The 25,816-nt window shown below is 64.4% G+C and overlaps 2 protein-coding genes and 1 long non-coding RNA gene across 3 annotated transcripts; 1 reads left to right on the forward strand and 2 right to left on the reverse strand.

Annotated features, from left to right (window-relative positions):
* The first annotated feature begins 357 nt into the window (after nucleotides 1–357).
* Nucleotides 358–4,855, forward strand: PHYHIP (phytanoyl-CoA 2-hydroxylase interacting protein). The gene is made up of 5 exons (XM_005530827.3): nucleotides 358–584; nucleotides 1,601–1,784; nucleotides 2,470–2,644; nucleotides 3,311–3,428; nucleotides 3,535–4,855. The coding sequence occupies exons 2-5, from the start codon at nucleotides 1,620–1,622 to the stop codon at nucleotides 4,067–4,069; spliced, it is 993 nt and encodes a 330-aa protein (XP_005530884.3). The 5' UTR covers nucleotides 358–584; nucleotides 1,601–1,619; the 3' UTR covers nucleotides 4,070–4,855.
* Nucleotides 4,856–5,847: 992 nt separating this feature from the next.
* BMP1 (bone morphogenetic protein 1) lies at nucleotides 5,848–25,680 on the reverse strand. Its single transcript, XM_005530863.3, has 20 exons — nucleotides 25,424–25,680; nucleotides 17,453–17,566; nucleotides 17,228–17,377; nucleotides 17,025–17,142; nucleotides 16,207–16,385; nucleotides 15,913–16,018; nucleotides 15,438–15,562; nucleotides 13,643–13,758; nucleotides 13,325–13,427; nucleotides 12,144–12,260; nucleotides 11,924–12,069; nucleotides 11,542–11,737; nucleotides 11,342–11,467; nucleotides 11,087–11,247; nucleotides 10,821–11,001; nucleotides 7,568–7,693; nucleotides 7,364–7,491; nucleotides 7,074–7,287; nucleotides 6,579–6,829; nucleotides 5,848–6,357 (listed from the first exon to the last, which is right to left on the reverse strand). Exons 1-20 carry the CDS (start codon nucleotides 25,560–25,562, stop codon nucleotides 6,223–6,225), a joined length of 2,931 nt encoding a protein of 976 aa, XP_005530920.2. The 5' UTR covers nucleotides 25,563–25,680; the 3' UTR covers nucleotides 5,848–6,222.
* Nucleotides 8,559–10,813, reverse strand: LOC148182419 (uncharacterized). Its single transcript, XR_015774737.1, has 3 exons — nucleotides 9,838–10,813; nucleotides 9,369–9,712; nucleotides 8,559–9,115 (listed from the first exon to the last, which is right to left on the reverse strand). It is a non-coding gene; the product is annotated as an uncharacterized LOC148182419 (long non-coding RNA).
* Nucleotides 25,681–25,816: the final 136 nt, after the last annotated feature.

Below are 25,816 nucleotides of genomic sequence, written 5' to 3' on the forward strand. Positions count from 1 at the left end.
TGATCCCCTTGGGCTCTGCACCCCCATTCCTGCGGGGGTCCTGTGTGGGTACCAGCACCCCAAGCACCTCATCCATCCCAATTTTGGGCCCGAGAGGGGGTGTCCCCGCTGTCCCTCAAGTGGCACAACAGGGACGCCCCCCCCGGCCCCAAAAATGGGGGGAACAGGCAGAACCTGCCCACCACCCACCCCCAATCTGCACCCACATCCCACTCTGCCTCCATCACCTGACGCCGCACGCGTCCCTCCATCCCATTGGCAGAACCGGGAGGTTTTTCCTTCCTCCCCCTTCTCTCCCAGCTCCTTGGATATCTATTTTTCCCCCTTTTTTTTTTTTTTTTTTCTCCTCTCCCTCCTCTGGAGGGTGTTTGCTATTTCCGAGCTGGCTGGGAGGATCCCAGTCGCATCAGCCGCAGGCAGCGACGCGGCATCGCCGGGTACCACCGCGCTCCCTCCGGCATCCTCCGTCCTTCCCGCTTGGCTCAGCCCCGCCGGGGCTCTCTGTCCTGCCCTCCCTTCCCTCCTCCTGCCCTGCCGCTCCACCGGCATCCCCGCGCCTCCCGGCAGCCCTCCGGCACGGCCAGGTAAGGGCCTCACCGGCACCGTGACACCGGAGCAGCCACCAGATCCCGGTGGCATTGGGGCGACACGTCGGCGGCACCGCTGAGGGATGCTCGGGGAGCGGGGGGACGCGGGGGGCATGGCTCAGGGCTCTTAGGGGACGTGAGGTGCTGGGGACACGGGGACACGGTGACACGATCCAGCTGGAACAAGCCCGGTGCAGAATTCCTGCGCCACTGCCGGGCACGGGAATGGGGCAGCGAGGTGGCACCTTGTCCCCAGCGCCGTGACCTTCTGCCGTGCCCGAGGACTTTGGCGGCGGGGACGCGCGGGATGACAGCGGCTTTGGGGTGCCTGGGGGTGCAGGGAGGGGGGGCTGGGGGTCTGCGCAGATGGGGGGGACACGTGGCCGTGGGTGTCCGTGGGTGCCGAGTGACAGGGACACCGAGCCCGGCGGGGGTGGCCGCGGGCACACGGGGGGGGGCGGCACGTTGGCAGCCCCGCGGTGCCACGGCTGCCCCCGCACAAACCCGGGGTGAAGGGTGGGGGGCACCGTCGCCTCCAGCCCCCCTCGGAGCACCCCCCATTCCCGTGCCGTGGATGTGACACCGTGTCCCCCCTCCGCGGGCATCGCCCACCCTCAGAGCGCCTTCGTGGGGCGCAGGTAAACTGAGGCACTGGCCGGGGCAAAGGCGGATCCAGCTTTTCCAGTGCCCGCGTCCAACCCTCCCCTCTCCCAGCAACTCCCTCGGCTCTCCCCTTGTTTTTCTTTCCCCACCCGGTGTTGAGCAAACCCCGAAACGCCCGCTGGCGTCGCGCCGGGGCCCCGCGGCACCCGGGGGAGCGGCCGGGGCCCCCGCACCCGACCGGGCTTGTTCCCGGCGTCCCGCTGCCTGCTCCTGCCTGCGCTGCCTATTCCTGGCTCCCGGCCGCTTTTCCACCCCGGTGCCATCTGCTCCGCCGCGGGCGGCCTTGGCAGCTGCCGACGTGGGCAGCGAGAGGGGACTCGGCACCCCCAAACCCCGCGCTGTGCCCGCAGGAGCTCAGCCCCTCCGGCCATGGAGCTGCTCTCCACCCCCAAAAACATCGAGATCAACAACATCACCTGCGATTCCTTCCGCATCTCCTGGGCTATGGAGAAGGGGGACTTGGAGAGGGTCACCCACTACTTCATCGACCTCAACAAGAAGGAGAACAAGAATTCCAACAAGTTCAAGCACCGGGTGAGCCGGGGGAGGACGCGGGACCCCCTGCCCGGGGAGAGGAGACGCGGCTGGGAGGGAGGAACTGGCTCTTAGCCCTCTCTCGTGCTGAATTTGGATCATTCCCCTCACGGGACACGCTGGCGGAGGGGACTGGGATGGGGATCGGGGGGTGGCGCACCCCGCTGAGCCCCCGCGGGGGAGCTGAGCTGCTCCTGCTCCCCCACCCCGTGCTGCGAGTCACTAATTCGGGCCGTTTTTAGCAGCGCCGTTGCCACGGTGATGCTATTTAATGTTTAACATTATTTTTTTTCTCTCCTCCCCAATAATAAGGGGTGGGGGGGTGGGGGGTGGGATATTTTTTTCCCCTCTATCTCCCGACTTCAGCATCCGCCGTTGCCACAGAAACAGCTCTGCACTGCGGAGCTGCTCCGTGGCCTATTGACACCGCGAGATGCCACCGGGAGCGGGGGGTCCCCGAGACCACCCCCACCTTGGGGACCCTGTGTCCCTGTCGCAGCAGGGACAGGGGGACAGGGACAGGGGAGCACTGCCGGGGTGGGGCAGCCCGAGACGTGTCAGCGCGGTGTTTTGGGGGGTCTCGGTGGATATTTTGGGGCTTGCGGTAGTCGGCAGCATCCCCGCGGCTCTGGACAGGGCGGGGGGATGGGATGCTGTCCCTCCTGACCCTCAGCACTCGGCACAGGATGTCCCCACCAAGCTGGTGGCCAAGGCGGTGCCGCTGCCCATGACGGTGCGGGGCCACTGGTTCCTGAGCCCCCGCACCGAGTACAGCGTGGCCGTGCAGACGGCGGTCAAACAGAGCGACGGCGAATACCTGGTGTCCGGCTGGAGCGAGACCGTGGAATTCTGCACCGGGGGTGAGCGGGACCGGGGCGGCCCGGAGCCGGGAGGAACGATGGGGGCGTTCCCGGGAGCCCGGAGGGAGGATGGGGGCGATCCCAGGAGCTGGGAGGAGGACGGGGGCGATGCTGGGTGCCGGGAGGGAGGACGGGATTTGATGCCTGGAGTCAGGAGCTGGGAAGGGGGATGGGGACGATCCCAGGAGCCGGGAGGCGATGCTGGGAGCCGGGAGGATGAGGAGGACAGGGGCAATGCCCAGAGCTGGGAGCCAGGATGGGGTTGATGCCTGGAGCTGGGAGGTGGAAGGGGGACGAGGGCGATGCCTGGAGCTGAGAGGGAGGACGGGGGGGATGCCTGGAGTTGGGAGCAGGGAGGGAGAACAGAGGCGACCCCAGGAGCTGGGAGCAAGTGGGGGGTCAGTACTGGGAGCCACGAGGGAGCTCGGGGGTGATGCCGGGAGCCACGAGCCGGGAGAGAGGATGGGGCCAGTTCCAGGAAGATGGGGGAAATGCTGGGAGCTGGGAGCCCGGAGGAGGACGGGGGCGATGCCGGGAGCTGGCACAAGCCGGGCCGGTTGGAGCGGCAGCTGATGAGTGGGAGGCAGAAGGTGCGGGGAGCTGCGGGCAGGGATGGGCTGCTGGAGGGGGATGGAGACGCCCTGATGTCCCCGTGCCTGTCCCCAGACTACGCCAAGGAGCACCTGGCCCAGCTGCAGGAGAAAGCGGAGCTGATCGCCGGCCGCATGCTGCGCTTCTCCGTCTTCTACCGCAACCAGCACAAGGAGTATTTCCAGCACGTCAGGTACCCCCAGCCCCATTCCCCACGCTCCCCGCTCCCAGAGCGCATTCCCTGACCCTGCCTGTGCCTGTCTGTGTGTCCCTCCTCCTCCTCCTCCTCCTCGTGGCAGGATGCACTGCGGGAACGTGATGAAGCCGTCGCTGAAGGACAACAGCGGCAGCCACGGCTCGCCCACCAGCGGGATGCTGCACGGCATCTTCTTCAGCTGCAACACCGAGTTCAACACCGGGCAGCCCCCGCAGGACTCGCCCTATGGCCGGTACCGCTTCCAAATCCCGGCCCAGCGCCTCTTCAACCCCAACACCAACCTCTACTTCGCGGACTTCTACTGCATGTACACCGCCTACCACTACGTCGTGCTGGTCCTGGCGCCCAAGGGATCCTCCGGGGATCTCTTCTGCCGGGAGCGCCTTCCCCAGCTGGACATTTCCTCCAACAAGTTCCTGACGTGCTGCGTGGAGGAGGGCGAGCTGGTGTACCGCCACGCCCAGGACAGCATCCTGGAGGTCATTTACACGGAGCCGGTGGACCTGAGCCTCGGCGTGCTGGGGGAGATCAGCGGCCACCAGCTTATGAGCCTCTCCACCGCCAACGCCAAAAAGGACCCCAGCTGCAAGACGTGCAACATCAGCGTGGGGCGTTAAGGGGCGAAGGCGGGCAGGGCCGGGCAGGGGGACGGGCGCTCGCCGCGGGGGCTTCTCCCACGGACGCTGGTGGGTGGAGGGCACCGGTGGGCCCGGGGGATCCGGGCGGTGCCCCGAGGAAGGAGCTGGCGGAACGCTGGCCCATCAAGGAGGCAGAGCCCGCGCCGCTGTGCGCCCCGAGGGAGGAAGCCTTCATCTCCTGGACTGGCCGACCAGCAGCATCCTCGCTGGCGTGAGCCCCGCGCTCTGCCCCGCTCCGCGCAGCCGCTGCGGGACCCCCTTCCCCTCCGGTGTTCCCCTCATCCCCCCGCCCCAGGTTCGCGCAGCTCCCAGGGAGCCCCGGCCCTGCCAGCCGGGACTGGGGCTCCCCGGCCACTCCAGGGGGTTCAGGGAGATGTTGGAAGCACCCCCCGGTTTTGAACTGCTCCCGGGGACGGGGGGTGCTTAGACAGGGACCCCCGCTCCCGCTGGCGCGGGGCTGCAGCGGTGTGGGGGACCCTGGGCGTGCCTCCGTGTCCTGTCCCTCTCTGCTCGAATGCGCGGCCCCGGAGGCAGCCGGAGGAGCCGGGGAAGGGGAGAGCGGATCTGAACCCCCCCTCCCCGTGTCCCCCAACCCGCCGCCCCCCGCATGAGCCGTCGGCAGCATGGCGCTTGCGTGCGGCCCCCCCGGGGTGCCCGCCCCCCGTCTCTGTGTCCCCCCTGCACGCTGTACAACAACCGGCTCCCCGTCCCCGAGCATCCCTGTGCTGTGCTGGAGGTGTTTCAATAAACTCTGTGCGGTCGCCACCGGCCGTGTCACCGCGCCTCTGTCCCCCACGGGACCCCAAGAAGTGGCTCAGAACCCCCCCACCCCACCCCCGATCCAGCTCATGGGAAGGGGGATGGGACTGGGAGGAGACAGGGTGGCTCTCGCCAGCTCTCAGAAAAGTTCAGGTTGGAAGGGCCCTCCTGGAGATCGCCAGGTCCATCCCACCTGCCCAGGCAGGGTCACCTGGATCAGGTGACATAGGAGCACATCCAAGTGGGTTTGGAATGTCGCCAGAGAGGGAGACTCCACCCTTCCCTGGGGCTGTCCCAGTGCTCTGCCACCCTTCATGGAAATAACTTCTTCCTCATGTTGAGGTGGAACTCATGTTTTCGTTTACGGCCATCGCTCCTCGTCCTGTCACTGAAAAGTTCCCCGAACCCCGCACCTCCTTTTCACCGTGGAGACTGAAAACCCTTCTGGACAAAAACCCCCCGTGCTCATCCCAGTTCTGTCCAGGCACAGCCCCTGCGGAGCATCCCAGGCCTGGCACAAACAGGGAAGAGGAGCCTCCCGACGGCAGCAGCAGCGAGCACGGGATGCAGGAGGGGTCGAGGCACGCGGGAGCACGCGGTGGGCGCGGGGGCCGTGTCACAGCCCACCCGCCATCTGCCACCGCCGGCGCGGGGACGCGCTGGAGCACGCGGTGGGTGCAGCACGTGGCACCCACCCACCCCACAGCGGGTGCTCTTCTGGCTCAGAGACACCTCAAAATAAAGGTGTGGGGAGAGAACCCACCTGCAGAGTCCTGGGGGGGCAGAGGGCTCCGAGGCCACCACCCACTGTCCCCGGGAGATGGTCTGGCTGCTCCTTCGTTGGAGTTCCTGGCTCTGCTCTGTCAGAACCCCAAAGATGGGGTCTTCCCTTAGGATGGGGGTTTGTGCAAGGTCCTGGGTGCTTTTCCCCCCAGACCAGCCCCATTTTGGAAGCTGTTTTGCTGGGCTGGAAGCAAAGAGGCCGGGGCTGCCCCCGCTCCAAGTACAAGGGTATTTATTTCATGGGTACAAGAGAGAGACAGCACCTTGTGTGTGTTGGGCTCTTCCCGGTTACTGGTTTGTACATTCAGAGCTTTGGCCGGGGCAGGGGAGGGCAGCGGGTCCTGCTCGGCCCCCCCAGCACCGGGGTGGGCTGCTGCCAGCGGGGACCCCTCCCCTGTGCCCCCGTGCCGTGGGCGCCCGAGCCCCGGGGCCCCGTGCGAGCGTGTCTTGAGTGCTGAGGTTGGCTGTGTGCTCCTCCTCCGTGCAGTCTGTGCGGGGCAGCCCTCCCCACCATCCTCCCTGCCCTCCTCCTCCTCCTCTTTCTGCTCCTCCTCCTCCCCTGCCCGCGGAGGGGCCGGGACCCCCGGCTCTCATTTCCTCGTGTGCAGCGTGTCCTGGAACTTGGTGCTGGTGTAGCGAAGGTGGAAACCCTTCTTGTTGATGGTGTCGTCCGAGTGGAAGCGGATCATCACCGAGTCTCCTGCCGAGTAGACCTCCTCGGGGGGCTGCGGGGGTGAGGCAGGGGGTGCTCAGATCCACGAGCATCCCCAGGGTGAGTCCGCATTGCAGGTGGGAATATTTGCAGCGTGGAGGGTGGGAATCATCGCACCCGACCAAATTCCCGTGGGGATTTCTCTGCGCTGCTCTGGCCTCATCATCACCCTGCACCCTCACTCCTCACCCACCACCCCAACCCAGCCCACGTCCCCCTCCGCCCCAAGCTCACCCCGGAGCCGCAGAAGCGGCCGAGGCGCGGGGCCGTCCCGTCGTAGCCGTCAAAGAGCTCCATGTAGTCGTATCCGCAGTCGGCCTCCTCCTCGATCTCGAAGGTCTGGAAGATGAGCTCCACACCAAAGCCCTCCTCGGCCATGATCACCCACTCACAGTCCGAGCCCCCCGGGTAGTTGTTGTCCCCAAATTGTGCGTGGGAATACAAGTCCTTGGTCTTCACCTCAGCACGCACCTGGCCCCCACACACTGCAAGAGAAGCTGGGGTTTAGGGGCACCCACGCTGTCCCCCCACCCCATAATGCAGGTTTAGGGGCACCCACGCTGTCCCCCCACCCCATAATGCAGGTTTAGGGGCACCCACGCTGCCCCCCACCCCATAATGTGGGTTTAGGGGCACCCACGCTGTTCTCCCCACCCCATAACCCATGTTTAGGGGCACTCACGCTGTCTCCCCACCCCATAACCCCATTTCCCAGCCCCACAGAGGTACCTGTGCTGTGGGTGGCCTCAAATCCCTTCTTCTGGATGGAGTTATCAGACACAAACTTGAGGAACATCTTGTTACCCGAGGAGATGATGGGCTCGGGTTCCTTGGCCCCACAGAAGCGGCCGAGTGCCGGGGCCTTGGCGTCCTTCCCATCGAAGATCTCCAGGTGGTCATAGGTACATTCCTGCTGCGCCTCCACATCCAGCTCCGAGAAGGTCTGTGGAGGTTCTGGGTGAGGTGGAGGCTCGGCAGAGGGGTTGACACCCCAGTGCCACCCACCCCCCAACCCCTACCAGCTTGATGCGGTGTCCCGGTGTGGTGCTGATGGCCCAGGTGCACTCCTTCTTACTGGGGTATTTATCGGGCCAGTTGGGGCTGGTGATGGTCCCCGAGACCGATGTCACCTTGTGGTCACAGCCAGCTGCCAGGACAGCGAGGAGGGTCAGGGCAGCATGGATGGGGGGCTCCCATGGGAATGGGGGGTGGGATGGACCCACCTTCCTTGCAGTCATGTTTGTTGTCGTGCAGCACGAAGCCGCTGCGGCACTGGCACTCGTAGCTGCCGAAGGAGTTGAGGCACTCGTGCTGGCAGCCCCCGTTGTTCTTGGAGCACTCATCCTTGTCTGGGAGAGAGCAGAAGGATGGCTGAGCGGGCTGGGAAAGCCTGGAATGGTGCATTTCCAACCCAACGTGGCCCCTGGCCCCCAGCCCCGCTGCCCTCCAGCCAAGCAAGCGCCCCCGGCCAGCAGCAAGCAGCTCCAGCATCCCGCTTCCAGCTCCAGCCCCCGCGGGGGGACGGGACGGCTCCTCCTCTCCCGTGGGCTCACCCATGGGTGCCACCATTACCTGCTGCCGGGACGGACGGGGGAGGCAGAAAAACACACAGTGACAACCAAGGATGCACAAGAAAGACCAGGACGCGGGAGTCCCTCTTTACTCATCGATAGGAAATGTCACAGACACGGTAAAAATTGAGGGGGAAGGAAAAAAAACCAAAAACAAACCCCACAAGGTCAGCTGCTCAAGGACAAAACCAAGGGGGTGGGGTGCTTAGAACCAAAAGAAAAAAAAAAAAAGTTAAAAAAAAAAAAAAGTTAAAAAAAAAAATAAAATAAGGTCAACAACCAGTTCTGTCAAGCAAAAGGCTGCCGGGGCCGGCAGCACGGCTCGGCTTGGTCCCACCGTGCTCCCGGCACGGCTCCGGGGCCGCGGCGTTCCTGAGAAAGACGGAGAGGATGGAGAGGCTCAGGAGGGGCCCCGCGGCCGCTTCTGCATGCGGAACTTCAGGCCGGGCGGGCGAGATTTCGGGGGCTGCAGCTGCTGCTTCTTCTCTGCAAAGAGAGAGGGAGAGAAGGGGGGGAGCGATGGGGGGGCGGGGGGCGGCGGGGGCGGCGGGGGCATGCGGAGGGGCAGCCGAGGAAGCAGCAGCGAGGGGACCCCCGGGAGCCCCTCTGCGGCCGGGGTGAGAGCTTCTGCGGGGAAGAAGAGGAGGAGGAGGAGGAGGGGGCACCGGGCTGGGTCCGGAAGGATGAGGATGTGCTTTGGGTGGGTTCCTAGGGGTGTTCAGCCTAGGAATGGCAGTGAAGGGATTTGGGATCACCCCGAGCTGGCCGGACTTACCTCCCACCACCTGCCCGAGCTCCCTACCGCCGGGGTCGGGGCTCGCCAGCCCCTCCCCGAGCATCCCCCCACAAAGACCCCTCCACGTCCCATCGCTCCCCCTGCCCACGGGGCGGTGTTTTGGGGGGTGGGCCGCGGCGGGGGGAAGCCAGGAGCAAGCGGGCACCAGTCCCCCCAGCGTCCCGCTCCGAGCTCACAGCGATGCCGGAGAGGAGCCGGGATCCCTCCAGGAGCCAGCGGCCAGGGGGGTCCTGCCCCGGCCCCCCGGCCCCGCGGCCGCCTCTCAAGCGGAGGCTGTAACCTGACGTCTCCTCGGTGTGAGGGAGGAGGAAGCGAGGCGGAAAGGCCCGTTTGGGGATGGGAAGGGGCTTCTGTGCTCAGAGCAGCTCCAGCACCGCGGGGGGAGCTGGCGGGACGGAGGGAGCCTGGGCGGGCGAGACAAGAGCAGGAGAGAGTTGGCAGCGGAAAGAAGCCCACCGGGTCGGTGTCTTTAGCAATCCTTTATTCCAACCAGCTTGCTCGCCGCCACCCGGCATCGCCGTGCGCTCACCGTTCTCCCCCGCGGGCATCCGACGGCTCCGGGCTGCTCACCGCCCCGCAGCCCCCGGCAGAGCCTCTCCCCCCGCTGCGGACCCCCCAGCGCCGGGCGGGGCTCGGCGGAGAGCCGGGGGGACCTACCTGGATGCCGACACGGTGGCGGATTCCCGGGCGGAATGCACATCCTTACGCGCGAGCCGACGGAGCCCCGGCCCGCGAGGAGGAGGAGGAGGAGGAGAAGGAAGAGGAGGAGGAGGAGGAGGAAGGGGTCACGTCTTCACCGGGGATAAACGGGCGCCCAGACTTCCAGGCTGCCCGCGGCACCGAGGGACGGGGCCCGTCCGGAGCACGGGGACCCTCCGCGGCCAAAAAGGGGCCGCACGGGAGAGGTTTTTGCCCAGGGAGCAACCCTGGGGGCACCAGAGGAGGGACCCCGCTGTGGCCAAGTCCTCCAGGGTGGTCCTGCTGCCGGGAAAGCCCGAGACCTGAGCAGGGAAACGTGGAGGAGAGCGTTCGGTGGTCTACGGTCACCGCACATCCCAGTGGGATGAGGGAAAAGAGGGAAAAGGGGAGAGGGAAGGAGCCCGAAGCGCTTCGGGGGGAGACTCACCCGGCTGCCCCGTGGTCCCGCTCGGCCGCCGGGCTTCCCCGAGGAATCACTTTGTGGAGGGTGCCGGCTCACGACGGCTGGGCCCCCTGGGCCGCCCTACTCGCCTTGGTTTTAATTAAACAAATAAAGTAAAGACACTCGAACCTCGGCCCCGCGGGGCTCTGCCGCTCCGGGAAATCCCGGGGGGCTCCGGGGAACGCCGGTCCCGCTGCTCCTGAAGCCTCGCTGCCCCTCAAAAATGTCCTCGACGGAGCCAAAACGCAGCGGGAGGCTCACGGTGGGGTCCGGGAGGCACTGCGAGTCTCTCACAGCCGGGGTGGTGTCCGGGGCACTGTGCCACAGCGAGGGTCCCGTGGCAGCCCCCAGCCCAGGGTCCAGCCCCGGCTGCCTCCAGCATTTCGCTCCGTGTCCCCATCCCTACCCACGAGACCCGTCCGAAGGTGACACCGTGTCCTGGTGGGGTGGCCCGGGAGAGGAGAGCGGACCGTGGGGCAGACAGGGAGAGGCGGGTGATGGTTTTTTGGGAGGAGGGATCGCTCCGAGGAGCTCAGGCGTGGCTGGATGCTGACGCCGGAATGCGGAGCGCCCTGCCCGGGAAGCGGAGGGAGCCGGTGCCGTGCAGCAGAGCGGGAAGCAGCAGCAGCAGAGCGGGGTGTCACCGTCCCCCCACCCTGGGAATGCCACCCGAGGGGTGCAGCACCCGCGCCCTAGCACATCCCTGTGCCCAGCTGGATCCCCTGGCCATTTGAGGACCCCCTGAGAGCAACCCCACCTCTGAAGTAGGAGCCAATTGTCCCCCAAAGGAGGAGAAAACCTCCCAAAATGTGCTGCCAGATGGACTGCCTGTGGCTGCAGGGTTTTGGGACCGGGGGCTGCACCCCCGGTGTGGGCAAGGGGAGCGTTAGCAGCGGTTTGGGGGCGCGGGGGGGTGGGCTGGGTGAGGGAGGGCAGGGGACGCCCATTCTGGGAGCGGGCAGCTCTACCTGAGAAGAAATGGGCTTTGAAGCCCTTTTTGGAGACGGTGTTGTCGGACTTGAACTCGATCCTCATGTTGTTGTACTGGGAGGTGATGACGTCGGGCTTCTCGGCTCCGCAGAACTTCCCGTGCAGCTTGGAGTCGGCTGTGAGCCCGCTGCGCACCTCCACAAAGTCGTATTTGCACACCTGGGGGGTGACACGGGGCTGGGGATGCGGCGGTGCCACCCCGGGGGCCACCAGCGGCAGAGAGGGGCTGCTCCCCTCGACTCACATCGTTGCCCTCGGTCTCGAAGAAGTCGAACTGGAGGGAGATGCGGTACTGGGTGGGGGCCACCAGCTGCCAGATGCAGTTCTTGTTCGGGGGGTACTCCTTGGGCCAGCCCGGGCTGGTGATGGAGCCGTTGAGCTTGGTGAGGAAACCTCCGCAGGCAGCTGCAGGGCGGGACCACCCAGTCACCTCCACAGGGCTGGGGACACCACAAGGGGCACTGGGGGGGTGGTTTGGGAGGTCTCAGGGGACACTCACCCTCGCAGCGGCGCTTGTCGGATGCCAGCTCGTAGCCAGGGTCGCAGGCACACTTGTAGCTGCCCAGGGTGTTGACGCAGCGCTGCTCGCAGCCGCCGTTGTTGGGCCGGGAGCACTCGTCCATCTCTGGGCAGGGCAAGGGGGGTGAGCGGCCAGGGGGCTGCGACCACCCCCAGCACCCCCCAGAGCAGCCACCAAACCTTTGAAGAAGTTGACGGCAAAGCCGGCCTTGTTGATGGAGCCATCGGAGACAAATTTCATCCAGAGTTTGTTGGAGGTGCTCTTGATGTCGTCAGGTTTGTCATAGCCGCAGTAGCGGCCGATGAGGCTGCTCGAGTCGCTGCTCCCATCCCGGATCTCCAGGTAGTCGTAGGCGCAGCTGTCGTGACGCTCGATCTGGTGGGGGGTGGTAGAACAGGGGCGGCTTTGTCCCGGCACCCCCAAACCCTTTCTGCCCCTGTTGTGTGGGGAAACTGAGGCACGGAGGCCGTGCCGAGGGATGCAGCAGCCCCAAGCCCATCTTGAGGGAGCCCTGGGATGAGGAGATGACCCCTCCCCATCCTCGGGGGGACACGGACCCACCTCGAAGGACTGGAAGGTCAATCCCACGTGGTAGCCCTCGGACACAGTGATTTTCCAGACGCACACCTTGCTGGGCCGATAATCATCGGGGTAATTTGGGGACTGGATGTGGCCGTTGTCCTTCTTCATGTCCCCCCCGCAGATGGCTGGAAAGGAGGAGCAGCAGCCTGAGCCCCCCCAGGCCTCCTGCCAACCCCTGGGCCCCACTGCTCCCCCCTACCTTCGTAGACGGCGAAGAAACCTTTGCCCACCCAGTTGCTGCTGCTCCGAAACTCCACCCAGAGGCGGCTGTCGGTGGAGATGATGGGCTCGGGCAGCTTGTTCCCACAGAACCTGCCTGGGGAGGAAGGCGTGCTGGGCTGCCATGCTGGAACCCTCCTCTTCCTCACCACCATCTCTTCTTCCTCACCACCCCCTCCTCTTCCTCACCACCCCCTCCTCTTCCTCATTGCCACCTCTTCCTCCTTACCACCCCCTCCTCTTCCTCACTGCCACCTCCTCTTCCTCACCAACCCCTCCTCTCCCTGCTCACCACCTTTTCTTCCTCACCACCCCCTCCTGTTCCTCACCACCACCTCTTCCTCCTCACCATCACCTCTTCTTCCTCACTGCCACCTCCTCTTCCTCACCATCACCACCTCTCCATCACTGCCACCTCATCTTCCTCCTCACCAGCTCTTCCTCCTCACCACTGCATCCTCTTCCTCCTCACCACCTCCTCTTCCTCACAGCCACCTCCTCTCCCTGCTCACCACCTTCTCTTCTTCCTCACTGCCATCTCTTTCTCACCACCACCTCCTCTTCCTCCTCACCACCTCCTCTTCCTCCTCACCACCTCCTCTTCCTCACGGCCACCTCCTCCTGGTGCCCCCCGATGCCCCTTTCCAGCCTAGAGCCAAAGCCCACTTCTTCCTGATTGTCCCCCGCCCCGTCCCCTCCGGCTTTTCTGGCTGTTTCACTTAAACTGCTGATTCCAGGCCCAGCTGGGATTTGGGGAACATCCAGTTCATGGGGATGGGCCTGGGATCCTGGAATCTCCCTGGGGAACATCCAGCTCCTCGGGGTGGGACCGGGACACTGGCATCTCTTGGGGAACATCACAGGGATGGGACGAGGACGCTGGAATCTCCCTGGGGAACATCCAGCTCCTCGAGGTGGGAGCGGGACCCTGGCACTCCCTGGGGAGAGATGTGCCAGCCAGCTGGATCATCCAGACTGGTTTCACTGGTGTGGGCCAAACTGGGAGCTCCATTCACCCCAATAACCCCTCTGGGGTGTATTTCCCTCCTCCCCAGGACTTTGGAATATCAGGCAGGAAGGGAGAGAGGCGGAGGGAATCCCCCGGCCCCGCTGCCGGCCCCGGCGGGCAGGAGGAGCGGGCAGGAGGCCCCGGGTTGTTACCTCGCAGCGTGGCCTTTCTCCAGAACCCGTCTCTCACCTCCACGTAGTCGTACCAGCACAGCCGGCTTCGGTACAGGTCCAGAGTGGTGAAATTCAGGATGATCTAAGGTTGAGAGGAGCAGGAAGAGCGTGGGGTGAGCTCTCCCCACACCCCATCTGCCGGGAGCCAGGGGGAACCTGGTGGAACCCAGACCCGCTCTGCCCGGAGGATCCCACCCCATAACGGGATGCTGGGATTCGGGACACCCCAAAACAAGGCTGGGAGGAGGGAGAGGAGGGCTGGGAGGGGGTGGGAGCCTTCGGCCCAGCAGTCAGTACCTTCTCTCCGGGAGTGACGGAGATCCTCCAGACGCAGTGCATGTGGGCAGAGTATCCATTGGGGAATTCCGGGGAGGAGAAGTTGCCCTGGCTGTCCTGGAGCGTTTCCCCACAGGCTACGAAGGAAGAAAAGCGGGGTTCAGACCCCTCAGGGAAACCCCAAGCAGCGGGAAGGGCATCTCTACCTTCACCCCGCCAAGCCTTGATTTCTTTTTCCCATCCAAATTCCCAGCCCTGAGGACCAAAAAAAAAAAAAAATACCGCATCACCGCTATTCCCAATGCTCCCTGGAGCGGCTCCCGGCTCCGTGGCACCCCTCCAACACCGTGGCCGGGGGGCAGGAGCGCTGCCGGCCCCCCGTGCCGTGCCGCGCCGCGGGGCCCGGCTCGCCGCCCGAGCTCCGGGCAGGTTTCGGCAGCCTCGGCTGGAGCTGGCCCAGCGCTGCCATCTGGAAGCCACATGACGCCGTGGCCGCGGCACACGGAGCTCCGCTGCCGCTGTCGGGGGGCCAAGGCGGCCGCCCCCCTCCCCACCCTCCCGCTCGGAGCAGGGGGGCACGAGATGAAAGGTGAAACGGTGCAAAAAAGGCCGTTTGAAATCTGGGCTCGCTGCCTTTTTTCCCCTCCTTGCTTTAGAGTGGAAACAAAAAAGGGAAAGTTGTGATCCAGAGAGGCTTTTTTGGGGTGGTGTGGGGGCTTCTCCTTTCTTTATTTTTTTTTGCTTTTCCTTGCTCCAAACTAATCACTTTTCCTGCTCCCCTGAAGGCGGCACTGCCGTGGGGCCCCTCACAAAGGCGTCCCTCTTCCAGGCTGCTAATTAGTTTCTGGAATTAAGCAGGAGTGTGCAGGAGCCAAACTCCTTGCAGATGTTGCCAGCGCAGCCCCAGAGCACGTGCCCACTGTCGGGGGACTCGTGCCAGCCACCCCGTGCCTGGGACAATGCCACCACCACCGTCCCAGAGCCCTTCCAGGTGACAACATCTGGTCACGATCCGCTCCAGCCCCAGCGGGATCTGGTGGAATGTCCCGTCCCACCTCATCCAAACCTCTCCGAGTGCAGAGGAAGCTCTTGGAGGATGCTCCGAGGAGGCTTCGCTCTCCAAGGGTGTTTTGGGGTCAGGGGATGCTCTGCTCTCGCAGGGTGCTCCTGGGGAATGGTCTTTGGAGGATTTGTCAGGGGGATGCTCTTGGAAGATCCTCTGGGGGGATGCTCTTCTTACGAAGGATTCTTTTGTAGGAATCCTCTGGGGAGATGCTCTTTGAAGGATTTTTTCTTGGAAGATGTTTTTTCGGAGATGCTCTTTGAAGGATGCTCTTTGGGGGATTTTTTTGGGGGAATGCTCTTGGGGCATGTTCTTGGATGGTGCTCTTTGGGGGATTTCTTTGGGGGATGATTTTTGGGGAATGTTTTTGGAGGATGCCCTTTGGGGATTTCTTTGGGGGTTATTTTTGGGAATGCTTTTGGTGAATGCTCTTTTGAGGGCTGCTCCTAGAAGATGCTCCAGAGAGGATTTTTTGGGATAACGCTCTGGGGGGGATGCTCTTTTCTCGGAGGAGTGGGAAGAGAGGACAGCAGAGGACACCCTCACACAGATTCTTCTCATGACCCCCAAAATTCCGTGGATGGAGGAAGGCACCCTGAATGCTCTTTAGTGAATCCCACAGCATGAAGGACCCCAAAACCCCTGGAAACAGGGAATCCACCTAGGATGACGCTGCTTTTGCCAAGATTTGGGGAGAAACTGAGTGTTTCCTGGGAAATACAGCCCCGGGGGTGCTTGGGGCAGTGACACTACCTGGGCAGCGGTAGAGCTTGCGGGCCTGGGCGATGTCTCCTTTGCTGAGCCGTGTCCTCTGGCCGATGGCGGGACGGACACCGTTCACGTCGTATTTGGGCAGGATGGTGTCCAGGAAGATGCCCCTGGGGCAGGAAAGGGATGAGCCGGGTGGGAATAACCGGCCTTGTGGTGCCGCTGCCACCGGGGGAAGGATGCTAAAAACAGCCTGGCTAATTAAAAGCAGCCCGGCTAATTAAAGCCTGCAGGCCGGTGAGTCAGCGGGGACGTGTCCCCAGTGGAGGTGACCGCGGGGACAGCAATTCCCTGCTCCGGGAAGGGATGCTGAGGGGTTTCATCCCGCCCTACACACCCAGGGGAGCCCTTTCCGAGGGAATTTACCCTGTGCACAGCTGGAAATCGTCCCCAGGGTTTGGGACACTGCACCACTGTTCCCAGGGTGTGAGGGGACACAAGGGGACACCCCGGGCTGTACCTGGAGAAGGTGTTCCTGGCATAGTGCATGATGCTGTCAAAGTCATAGGTCTCCCCCAGTGACTCCACCTCCTCTGGCTCCATCTTCAGGAAGTTGTATTCCTGCCCTGTGGAGGACAGGATTTGGACACTGCCAGGGAAAGCTCAACTTCAGCAGCACCCCACCGCGGGGATGAAGAGGAGGAGGAGAAGGAAGAGGAGAAGGAGGAGGAGGAGGAAGAGGAGGAAGAGGAGGAAGAGGAGGAAAAGGAGGAAGAGGAGGAAAAGGAGGAAGAGGAGGGAAGCTCATCCCCACCTGGCTGGATGTTCTCCCGGATGATGGAGACGTGGTCATCCCGGTCGGGGCGCGTGTGCTCGTGCCAGAAGCCGATGACGTGGCCCAGCTCGTGCACCACGATGCCGAATTTGTCGCAGTTTTTACCAATGGAGATGGCCTGGGGTCCCCCTCCTCGGCGCCCCACGTAGGAACAGCACCTGGAGGGGATGAACCAGGTGATTCCCGGCTCTCTGGGGGGTGCCGTGGACATCCTAGTGTTCCCCAGCCAGGAGAATCAGGGTGGGGGTTCCACAAAGCACGTGGGAATCATCCTGGATGCAGGAACTTCAAACATCCTGCCCAGGTGAGGAACTTGAGCCTTAGCTCTGCCTGGAAACTGGGAGAGCTCAGCTGCTGGCATGGGATGGCACAGCACGGCGTGGCACGGCTGCACCGGCCCCAAATCCCGTGGTCCTGCTCCCGTGGGTGCCAGTCCCGCTCCCAGGAGCCATCCTTGCCCCTGCCCTGCAGCTGAGCCGCTCCAGCCGCGTGCTCTGGACCCGGCCTCGGGGTTTGCGCCCACGCAGGGGCTCCCATTCCAGGGGAAATCCTTCTCCTAACCACCATGTGCTTGGCCAGGGCCGTGCCCTGACGCGTGAAGACGCTGAGCTCGTCCAAACCCCTGTTTCCCTTGGCGTCAGCCCCGCTGCAAGCCCGGGCCGATGCCGCGCCACCGACCTCATCCCCCGGCAGCGAGAGCCGAGCTCCGGCACCTCCTGGACCCCAAACGGACACGTCCCCCCACAAAACCGAGCCCCAAAAGCCCGGGACAAGCGGTGGAGCAGCCCTGCATGTACCCGCAGGGGCGGTAGGTGAACACGATGTAGCTGTCCTCGTCATTGCGCTCCAGGAAGGTGACACAAGTGTGCTTCTCCCAGTGCCGCATCGCCTGCCGGAAGATGGCTCGCTGGCTGCCTGCGGAGGGGCGGCGGGGGGGTCAGCCCGGCGGGGAAACTGAGGCACGGCGGGGCCGGACACCCCTCGGCTGGCTGTCACTCACCGCTGAAGTTGCCGCTGATAACGTAGGGGATGACCCCATCCGGCCACACTCGCTCCGGCCGGGACGTGGCTGCGCGGCGGCTCCGGGCCCGCTGCCGGCCCCGGCTGCGCTGAGCGTGTCCCGGCCAGGGGCTGCTGGTGGCGTTGCTGCCTGTGGGGATGGGGGGTCAGCAGGGGCGTCCCCCGGGAATGCAGGCGGGCAGGGCCAGCGGGGGCACAGCGGTACCTGAGGAGTTGGAGGGCAGGCGGGTGATGGTGTGACGTGCCAGGTCCACCACCCGGTCCACCTGGAAGAGCTGCAGGTCCTCCTCGTCCAGGGCGATGTCACCCAGGAAGGCGGCTGGGAAGGGAAGAGAAGGTGTGAACCCTCCTTTGTGGATCCCAAACCCCGTAGGGTGACTCTCCCCAGCCCCTCCACACCTGGCAAGCACGGAAGATGAAGGCAAACCCTTCCTCATCCTCCTCCTCTTCTCTCTCTCCTTCAACTGAACGTGGTGCTGGCAGGGCTCCCCCCACTCCCCAGCAGCTGGAGCCAGCCCTGGTCTCACATCTGGATCGCATAAAATCCATCCATCACTTTTTAAGCTTTCTATTATTATTTGTGTTGCAAAACTGCCTTTTTTACCCCCCAATTTTTTTTTTTTTTTAGGACCCCCTTCCTGCCCGGCTCCTGCCGCCCAGCCCGGAGCGAGCTCCGACAGCCCCAGGATGCTCCAAGCCGCGACCTCTGAGTCATCTCCCAGCTCGGAGCGGAGCCATATGGGCCGGGAAGCTCCCGCTGCGCCCAGCGCCCGCAGGAACGGAGCCGGCCGTCTGCCGGGGCCAGGACCCCCCCTCCAGCACCGGGGACATAACCCGGCACAGAACCCTTCCTCCTCCTCTCTGTCTTCCGTTCCACGGCCTCTCCGTGACTCAGGGCCGCGGGACACGCGCGGCTTGGCCGGCCCCGAGCCCCGGGGACGCGGCTGCTCCCGAGGAAACGCCGGGGCTGGCCGAGGTCAGGCCGCGGCTCCGGAGGTGGCCGCAGTGGGGTGGAGTGGGAGCGGGGTTCCTCACCAGTTTTGGGGGGAGCTGGGGAGAGCAGAGGGTGCCTGGAACCCCCTGGACTCTCCATCTCTTGGGAAGGGCAGTGGTCGGGAACGGGGTGGCCGGAGCAGCTCAGGGGATGAGGGCGAGTGGAGCCAAGGTCGCGCTCCAAGCACTTAGCGAATGGATCCCAAAAGAGCCACTAATTATGAAGGCGAGGCGGGACAATTAGGATAACCCTGAGAGGTCCAGAAAGCCGGCACGGGGTGGGAGGAACAGCCATGGGATCAGAGGAGCAGACTGGATCCCATCCCATTCCATGGCGCCTAGCCCAAACCTCGCTCCAGCAGTGGTGTGGAGTGCTTTGGGGTGAAAGAGCCACGTTTTGGGGCTGTCCCCAGCACTGACCGGTGGGTGAATCCCATCGGGGGAAGCTCCGGGATGGAGAGCAGACCTGTGGCAGCGCCGAGGGAAGAGCAAACAAGCCGGGGCCGGCACCTCCCCTGGCAGCGACCCGCGGCTGGCACGGCCAGGCTGCAATTTGAGGGCAGAGCAGAGGCAGGAACGGCCCCGGCCTCCCCACACCCTCCCCGGGGCCGGGAGAGACGTGTCCGAACGGGCAGCGCGGGGGAGGACCAGGGCAGGGGAGAAGGACCAGCATCCCGTGCCAAGAGCTGCATGGAAAGACAAGGGAAAGTAAGCTCGCTTACAGCCGAGCAAGAGCCGGTGGAGCCAAGTGATATAGAAACCATATGTGAGGGATTTGTGAGACGTGAGAGAGCCGGGCAGGCCAGCCCGGGGATGGGGGGCTGCTTTTCCTGGAGGTTTCAGGCAGCTAGGCTCCCCCAGAAGCCCGCAGCCCACGGGGGACGGTGGGTGGGGGCTCCCGGAGGGGTCAGCGGGGCCATGGGGGGGCCCCGGCAGCGATCCCTGCACGGACACGTCGGGGCCAAGCCCAGATTGTCGGATTGAGAAACTTCCAGGTTGGTTCAGGCTCCGGTCACGTCCTCCTCCCACTCACTCCCTGTGCAGCAGAGGTGACATGTGGGGTAGTTTGTGGGGGCAGGGGGGGCCTCTGCTCACCAGAAGCCCCCAAACACTGTTAAACTCCCCCAGGGGCTTCACTGCCACGCTGCTGCCACTTGTTCCTTCCCTGTTCATGTGAGAGAGGTGGAGGGGACCCCCTGCAAGTGAGGGGACCCCCTGAAAGTGAAGGGCACCTCCTGAAAGTGAGGGGCGCTTCCTGAAAGTGAGGGGGACCCTCTGCAAACTTTGGGGTCTCTTGTCAGGAAAGGTCCCAGTCCCAGGGCAGGTTGGAGCAGGGGGACACAACCCCCGAGGGGTCACACCCGCAGCACCTGCAGCACATCCCCTCACCCCGCCAGGGCACGGTGCCCAAGAGACCCCAAAGCACGGGACACGGGTCCCCAGACACCCCCGGAGGTGTCATGGTGTCCCTGAGCCCGGGAGACCGCGGGCTGTGCTTCAGGGGCTGCCCCCTGCTCAGCCACAGAGGCGCTGGGGGCAAGGTCCGAGCCGTGCTGGTGCCAGAGGGGCGGATGCGGTGCCAGAGGGGAGGATGCGGTGCCAGAGGGGAGGATGCGGTGCCAGAGGGGAGGATGCGGTGCCAGAGGGGAGGATGCGGTGCCAGAGGGGCGGATGCGGTGCCAGAGGGACGCCAGCTCCAAGGCCAGGCGTGGGGCACGGAGCAGCCGAGAGTGAAGAAGGGGAGAGGGGAATCATCTCAGTTCCATCCCTGCACATCCCTCCCACCTCCCAGAACACAACCAGCCCTTTGGGAGCTGCTCCCACGGAGCTCTTCCCTCCCCCCCCGCAGCCGGGAGATAGCTCAGCCCTCCTCTGTTGTTTGACTTTTTGTGCAGTGTTTTCTTTCGGCTTCTTGGAACGGTGACGTAACGCCGGGGCTGAAGTTTTAGACAAACAAGGTTTTTCATTCGGACCCGGGCCAAACCCCTCAACACCCCCATCCCGATCCTACAGGCTCCTCCTGGCCGCTGATGGCTCTGTGGATCCCCTGTAGGGTCCCTGTCCTCCCTGCCCGGGATGCAGGAGCTCAGCATCCCTCACCCCCCGGGCAAGGTGAGCAGGGGGCAGCCACGGCCTGAGCTCTCCGGCGTCGCTGGGATTTTGGGATGAGCCTGACCTCGGGCCCCACCAAGGTTGGGAACGGTGTTGCAGGGAAAGCACAATAAAACGAGCGGTGGGAAGGGGCGTGAACGCGATGTTCTGGTGAGCCGGGAAAAGCAAACAGAGCCGTGGGGAAGCCTTGGCAGAGCCGGCTGCAGATAAACAGGACGGGATCAGATTCCAGGTCAGTCTGGGGCAGAGGAGGCTCCGAGCATGGTGCAGGGCTGGAGGGACCCTCAGCTGGGAAGGATCCTCAACCTCCTGTGGGTCTCGGCAGCCCTTGAAGGACACTGGGCAGGGGGGACCCTCAGCCCTGTGAAGATCCCACCAAAGGGAGAGACCCTCACCCTTTTGAGGTCCCACAAGTGCTGGAAATGCCCTGAGCAGGAGGGATTTTAATCCCTGCGGGGGTCCCAGGAGCTCTCAAGCGGTACCGCGCAGGATGGGAAGCAGCCGCCCAGCCCCGCATTCCCTCAGCGGCTCAGCAGCTCCATCCCCGTCATTCCGAGTCCTCTTGGGAGTCCCGAGCATCACTCCCGGTGCAGGCAGGGTTTGGGATGTGCAAGGAAGCAAGGATTGAACTGCTCCTAGTCGGGACCGGGATGAAAGCGAGATTTAAAATAGGTGTAGCCGGGCCTCAGCCGGGCTGTGAAGCTGCGGAGCCACAGGAGCAGCATCCCACTGGCTCTCAGAGCCCTTAAATATGTGAGGAATGCTCCTCGCACCGCCCCTCGCCCCCGCACGCCGGCCCAGCTGCACTGCAAAACACGCCGGGGCCGCGGCACGACCAGAGGGGACCCCTCTGCACTGGGGGGTCCCTCCGGCCCCGGGGGTCTGCCCTGCCCACAGAGCTCGGCGTGGGGCAGGTGGAAGGATGCGGAGCATCCCGGGATTTTAGGGGTGGGTGGGAGCAGCCGAGTCCCCGCAGTGGCCCTGGGAGACCCCCGGAGCCCCTCTCCTGTCCCCCGGCACCGGCGCTGCCCCTCTCCCGGTGCCCCTCGCCGGCGGCAGGAGAGAGGGAGCAGCCAGCCTGTAAAGGCCGGGGCGAGGAATATTTGCTTTCCCAGAGCACCTTCCGAGCAGCACAGCGGGCACAAAGCTGGAATTCAAACCTCGGAGGCCAGGCTGGGAGCCAGGCCAGATCACGGCCCCCGTGCAGCCAGTGGGGAAACTGAGGCACGGGGGGATTGAGCCAGTCAGCAGCACGGGGCACCCCCCCAAGAGCCAGCACTGCGATCTCGGTCACCGCCATCCCCCACCTCCTGCTTCCCAGCTGGAGCATCCTTATCCCAGCTGGTGTTTTTGGGAGGCCCAGGGCTGCTCCAACACCTGGCACTGGGGCAGCTGGGGAAGACAGAGAGGCTAAAGCACGGCATCCAAGGTGGAGGGATAATTCCAATCCCGAATTCCCGCTGGCGCAAGGCACATCCTCTCCGCCAACGCTTCCCTGAGCACCCAGAGCCGAATTCCCTCCCCAGCCCTGGGCATTGGCGTTCAGGCTCCGAGCCCTTTCCTGCTCCAGGCCATGAAATAAGCACCGTGGAGCCTCTAATAAACATCCCGGGCAGTGAACAAATTCCAGGGGCAGGAAGCGTCCATCCGGGGGCAGGTTGGGAGTAGGAGGGATGGTTGGATCACTCCAGGGGAGAGTTTTCCTTCTGCTCCTCTTCCGTGACAGCAAAAGGAGGAAAAGCCTCCTCCAGGGCTCGGCGTGGAGGATGCCAAACCTGAGGTGTGCCAGAGCCCCGGGATTGAAGGAGCCGTGTGCAGGGAGCGAGGTCTCCCTGCATCCGCTCTCCAAAGCCAGGTCACCGAGGAAAAGACGTCCCTGTGAAAGGGAGAGCTGCTGGAAAGGAAAATATTTGGGAACTGCACTGCCAAGGAGATATCGGGGGGGGGGTTGTTGTCACTTTGGAGAGGAGCCTGGAGGCAGAGGGAACAGGGAATGGAGATGAGGATGGGTCCTGACACCCAATTCCACACTCGTGGGGCATCCCAGGCTCTCCTGTCCCTGTCTCCGGCTCTGCCAAAGGACACCGGCTCACAAGGGCTCCCCGAGCTCTGGGCGTCCTCCCCAGGGCCCTGGCTGCAAACATCCCCCCTCCTGGCACACCTTAACCCCTTCCCAGCTCCCTGATGAACCCTCCTACGGCTCGGGATGCTCCCACTGTCTTCCCCCCTGCGTGGAGCGCGGTTTGCCACGCAAATTCCACCCGCAGTGACCTCCTGCGGCCCTGGGCCAGGTGACGAGCTGGACCTCGGCTTCCCAGGGCTCTGCGGGATGCAGCGTTTTCTCTCCAGAGACCTCCAAGAATCCTCAGCAAAGCCACAGGCAAGCAGGAGGACGCGTTGTTGCCCGGAAAATATCCTTCCCCGGGAAAAAAAATTTGGGGAAACCCCACGGCGAGCCATTCTCCGTCCTCTCCCCGCATCCCCCCCCGGCCGCTTTGTCCTCCCCGGGTCTCCCCGGGGCCGCCCCGTCCCTCCCAGCCATGTGTTTCCCAGCCCCGGCTCGGCGGCGGATAAAGTCTCAGGAAGCGCCGTCTCCCCCCTGGGCACGACGTGAATCAGCAGCCGAGGCTTTTCCCAGGAGCCGGGGAAGGGAGGGCAGCGAGGAACGAGCCCCCCCGGCCTCGCCGTGGCACCCCGGGCCCCGCCGGAGGATGCCGCCGCTCCGAACGGGTGATTACACAAAGATAAAGCAAATCCCGGGATCGGCCTGAGATTTCCAAGGTTTGCCGAGCCCTGAACCGCAGGCCTCCCGCCGGCCCCGGCTCCGCGGGTGGATTTTTTACCCTGCATGAATAAGTGACATATAACGGCTGGAAAATATTTTTGGGCAGCTTGACAAGTGTGACTGCAACCAGTAGCCTGGGCTGGCTACGCCTGGAAAGTGTAATCTAGGTGAAATCCCGGCGGCTGGAGAACTCCAGGCACTGCTGGGAAGCTTCTACGCCCAGGAAAGGGGGCTCAGACCTCCAGCCCCATCCGTGTGTCCCGTGGTTCTGCTGTGCAGGTGATGCTGAGCTCCCCAGGGGAGTTTGGGAGAGAAGATCCCACCCAAACACCCACTTTGGGGGGGCTGTGTGAATCCTCAGGGGCTCTGCACCCCCGTGTGCCTCTCCCCATGGAGCAGGGGGATGGAATGGGGGGTTTCAGCCCCCCAGTTTAGCCAAGCACCCCAAAATGTGGATGTGGAGTTAACCCGGGGTGCAAGATGGGTTCCACCCCACTGCTCCGGGTGCTGGGGGCACCCAAGGGGTCCCAGCCCCCATCACAGTGGGTGATTTGCTCGGCGACCCCCCCGGCTCGGCCGGGATGAGGCAGAGCGAGCTCTGGGGCCGCTGTCCCAGCACAGCTGGGGGTGTTGGGAGCGATTCCAGCCGCCTTTCCCAACCGGAGATCCGACCCGGATCTGACCCGGCGGCTGCTCCGGCCACCGAGACCTGGCTGTGTGAAGGGTGAAGGAAAACCGGGGCCGATTCCTTCCTCCCCGGGGGCTGCTCCAAGGCCTGGATTCAGCGCTCTCCCGTTTTGGCATCCTTGGAAGCGACGCGGCTGCACGGGAGGCTCTTCCCCTTCCGCTGGCACCGGGTGGCATCACCGGGGTGGCCGGCGAGCCGCGGGCAGCCGCTGGCCTCAGGATACCTCTGGCATGAGGAGCACAAATCCCTCTCCCAGGGCTTTCCCTTCCCGGAGCCACGGCGGTGGCAAAATTTCGGCGCATGGCTGTTTCTTGCACTGCCCAGAGCTTGGGAGGGGGGGTTCAACACCCCAAAACTGAACCAAACCCTCGCATGGGATGCCGGGGGGAAAGCGGGGGGTCAGGGGGAAGCCACGGGGAAGGTCAGGAGGATTCCAGGGGGTTCCGGCTTCCCAGAAAACTGAATTTCATAATCTCGGTCCTGTGGAGCCAAACGAGGGTGAATCCCCGGAGTGGCACGGCCTGATCCCCCCCCCCCCCCCATCCCCCCCGGCTCCGCAGGAAGAGCTCCGGTCATTAAATCCCATCAGGATCCCATAAAGGCAGGACGGGAATGGGAAAGGGGGCAACAGCCGGCCCCGGGAGGTGCGGGGGGTCTTGGGGTGCGGGGCGAGGAGGGGACAGCGCTCATTAATGCGGGTGAAGCCTCGTCTCCGCCGCTCAGGAGGAGGAAGCGGGAGAGGAGGGAAGGCTCCAGCCGGCTCTGCCCGGACGGTTTTGCAAGCCTTGCTGTTTCAGCCCGGGAGGGCAGGAAGGGAAGGATTTTTGGCCAGAAAAAAGCCCTCGTGTAGACAGAGTTATATCAACAGCCGCCTCGCAGCGCAGACAATGCCAGTACAGAGAAACGTGATCCCCCGCCAGACCCCGGCCCTCGCGCCGGGCTCAGCCCTGCACGGCCCTCCCGTGCCTCAGTTTCCCCCCTCCCCAAATCCTTCCATCCGCTTTAGCTCGCGCTGGGAGACAGGGATTTCCCCCCCACGCAGAGCCCAGTTTGTTCCCAGCCCTTCCAAAACTGGGGAGCAGCTCCGGACCCGCTGTCCCGGCTCAGAGGGACCCCAAGCCCGGCGCGGGTGTCCCGGCTTTGGGACGAGCTTTGGCCGCGGGCTGCGGGAGAGGGAGAAAGCCCCGGGGTGCAGAGTGTGGGTTCGGGGATGGGGGGTGGGATGGGGGTGCAGGATGGGTCCGGCTCTGTGGTGGGATGGGATGGAGGGGGATGTCTGGGATGGGGGGCTGGGGGCTCCCCGCCGCCTTTGACAGCTGCCGGTGCAGCCCAGAGCGGGGACAGAAAGCGGGGGCTCCGGGCCAGCCCCCCCTGCTCCTCACCCTAAGTACAACCAGATGCATCCCGGAGCGGGACCGGCCTCTGCTCCTCCCGTCCCCCCATCCCGGGCGGCCAGGACTCCCCGGCCCCGGGCGGCGGAGCCGAGTTCGGCCGTGCAGAGTCCCGAAGTGTGTGCGGGGCTCAGCCACGCTCCTTCCCGCACCCGCGGCCCCCCCGCGCTCCCCTTTGTCCGCCGCGCATCCCCCCAGAGCTCCTACCGGCTTTGCAGGGGTCCTTGTAGTCCAGGGGCTCCTCGTCCTCCTCCTCTTCCTCCAGCACGTAGGAATAGTCCGGGAAGCGCAGGGCCCGGGCCAGGAGCAGGCACAGGAGCAGCCCGCAGCTCCGCAGCCCGGCCATGGCTTCGGCCGAGGTTTCTTTTCCCTCTCTTCCCTCTTTCCTTCCCTTCTTCGCTTTTTTTTTTTTTTCCCTCTCGCTCTCTCTCCCTCTTTTTTTTTTTTTTTTTTCCCCGCTCTCTCTCCTTTTTTTTCTTTTCTTTTTTTTTTTTTTTTTTTTTTTTTTTTAGGGAAATGAGATCTGGCGGGGGCGGGTTCAAGCGCGGAGCTCGGCCCCTGCAGCCCCGGGCGCAGGGCTGGGAGCGGGGCCAGCGCCGG

This window comes from Pseudopodoces humilis, chromosome 30 (genome assembly GCF_049639895.1).
Source record: "Pseudopodoces humilis isolate 2021_Gansu_Grassland_sample_001 chromosome 30, ASM4963989v1, whole genome shotgun sequence".
Lineage (NCBI taxonomy): Eukaryota > Metazoa > Chordata > Aves > Passeriformes > Paridae > Pseudopodoces > Pseudopodoces humilis.

Coding starts and splice junctions, on each gene's coding strand:
- PHYHIP (XM_005530827.3), top strand. CDS start 1,620: ATGGAGCTGCTCTCCACCCCCAAAAACATCGAGATCAACAACATCACC. Junction 1,785..2,469: donor CCAACAAGTTCAAGCACCGG/GTGAGCCGGGGG, acceptor CACTCGGCACAG/GATGTCCCCACCAAGCTGGT. Junction 2,645..3,310: donor CGTGGAATTCTGCACCGGGG/GTGAGCGGGACC, acceptor GCCTGTCCCCAG/ACTACGCCAAGGAGCACCTG.
- BMP1 (XM_005530863.3), bottom strand. CDS start 25,562: ATGGCCGGGCTGCGGAGCTGCGGGCTGCTCCTGTGCCTGCTCCTGGCC. Junction 15,563..15,912: donor GCCAGGAACACCTTCTCCAG/GTACAGCCCGGG, acceptor TTCCTGCCCCAG/GGGCATCTTCCTGGACACCA. Junction 6,358..6,578: donor GCCGCTTCTGCGGCTCCGGG/GTGAGCTTGGGG, acceptor TCACCCCCGCAG/CCCCCCGAGGAGGTCTACTC.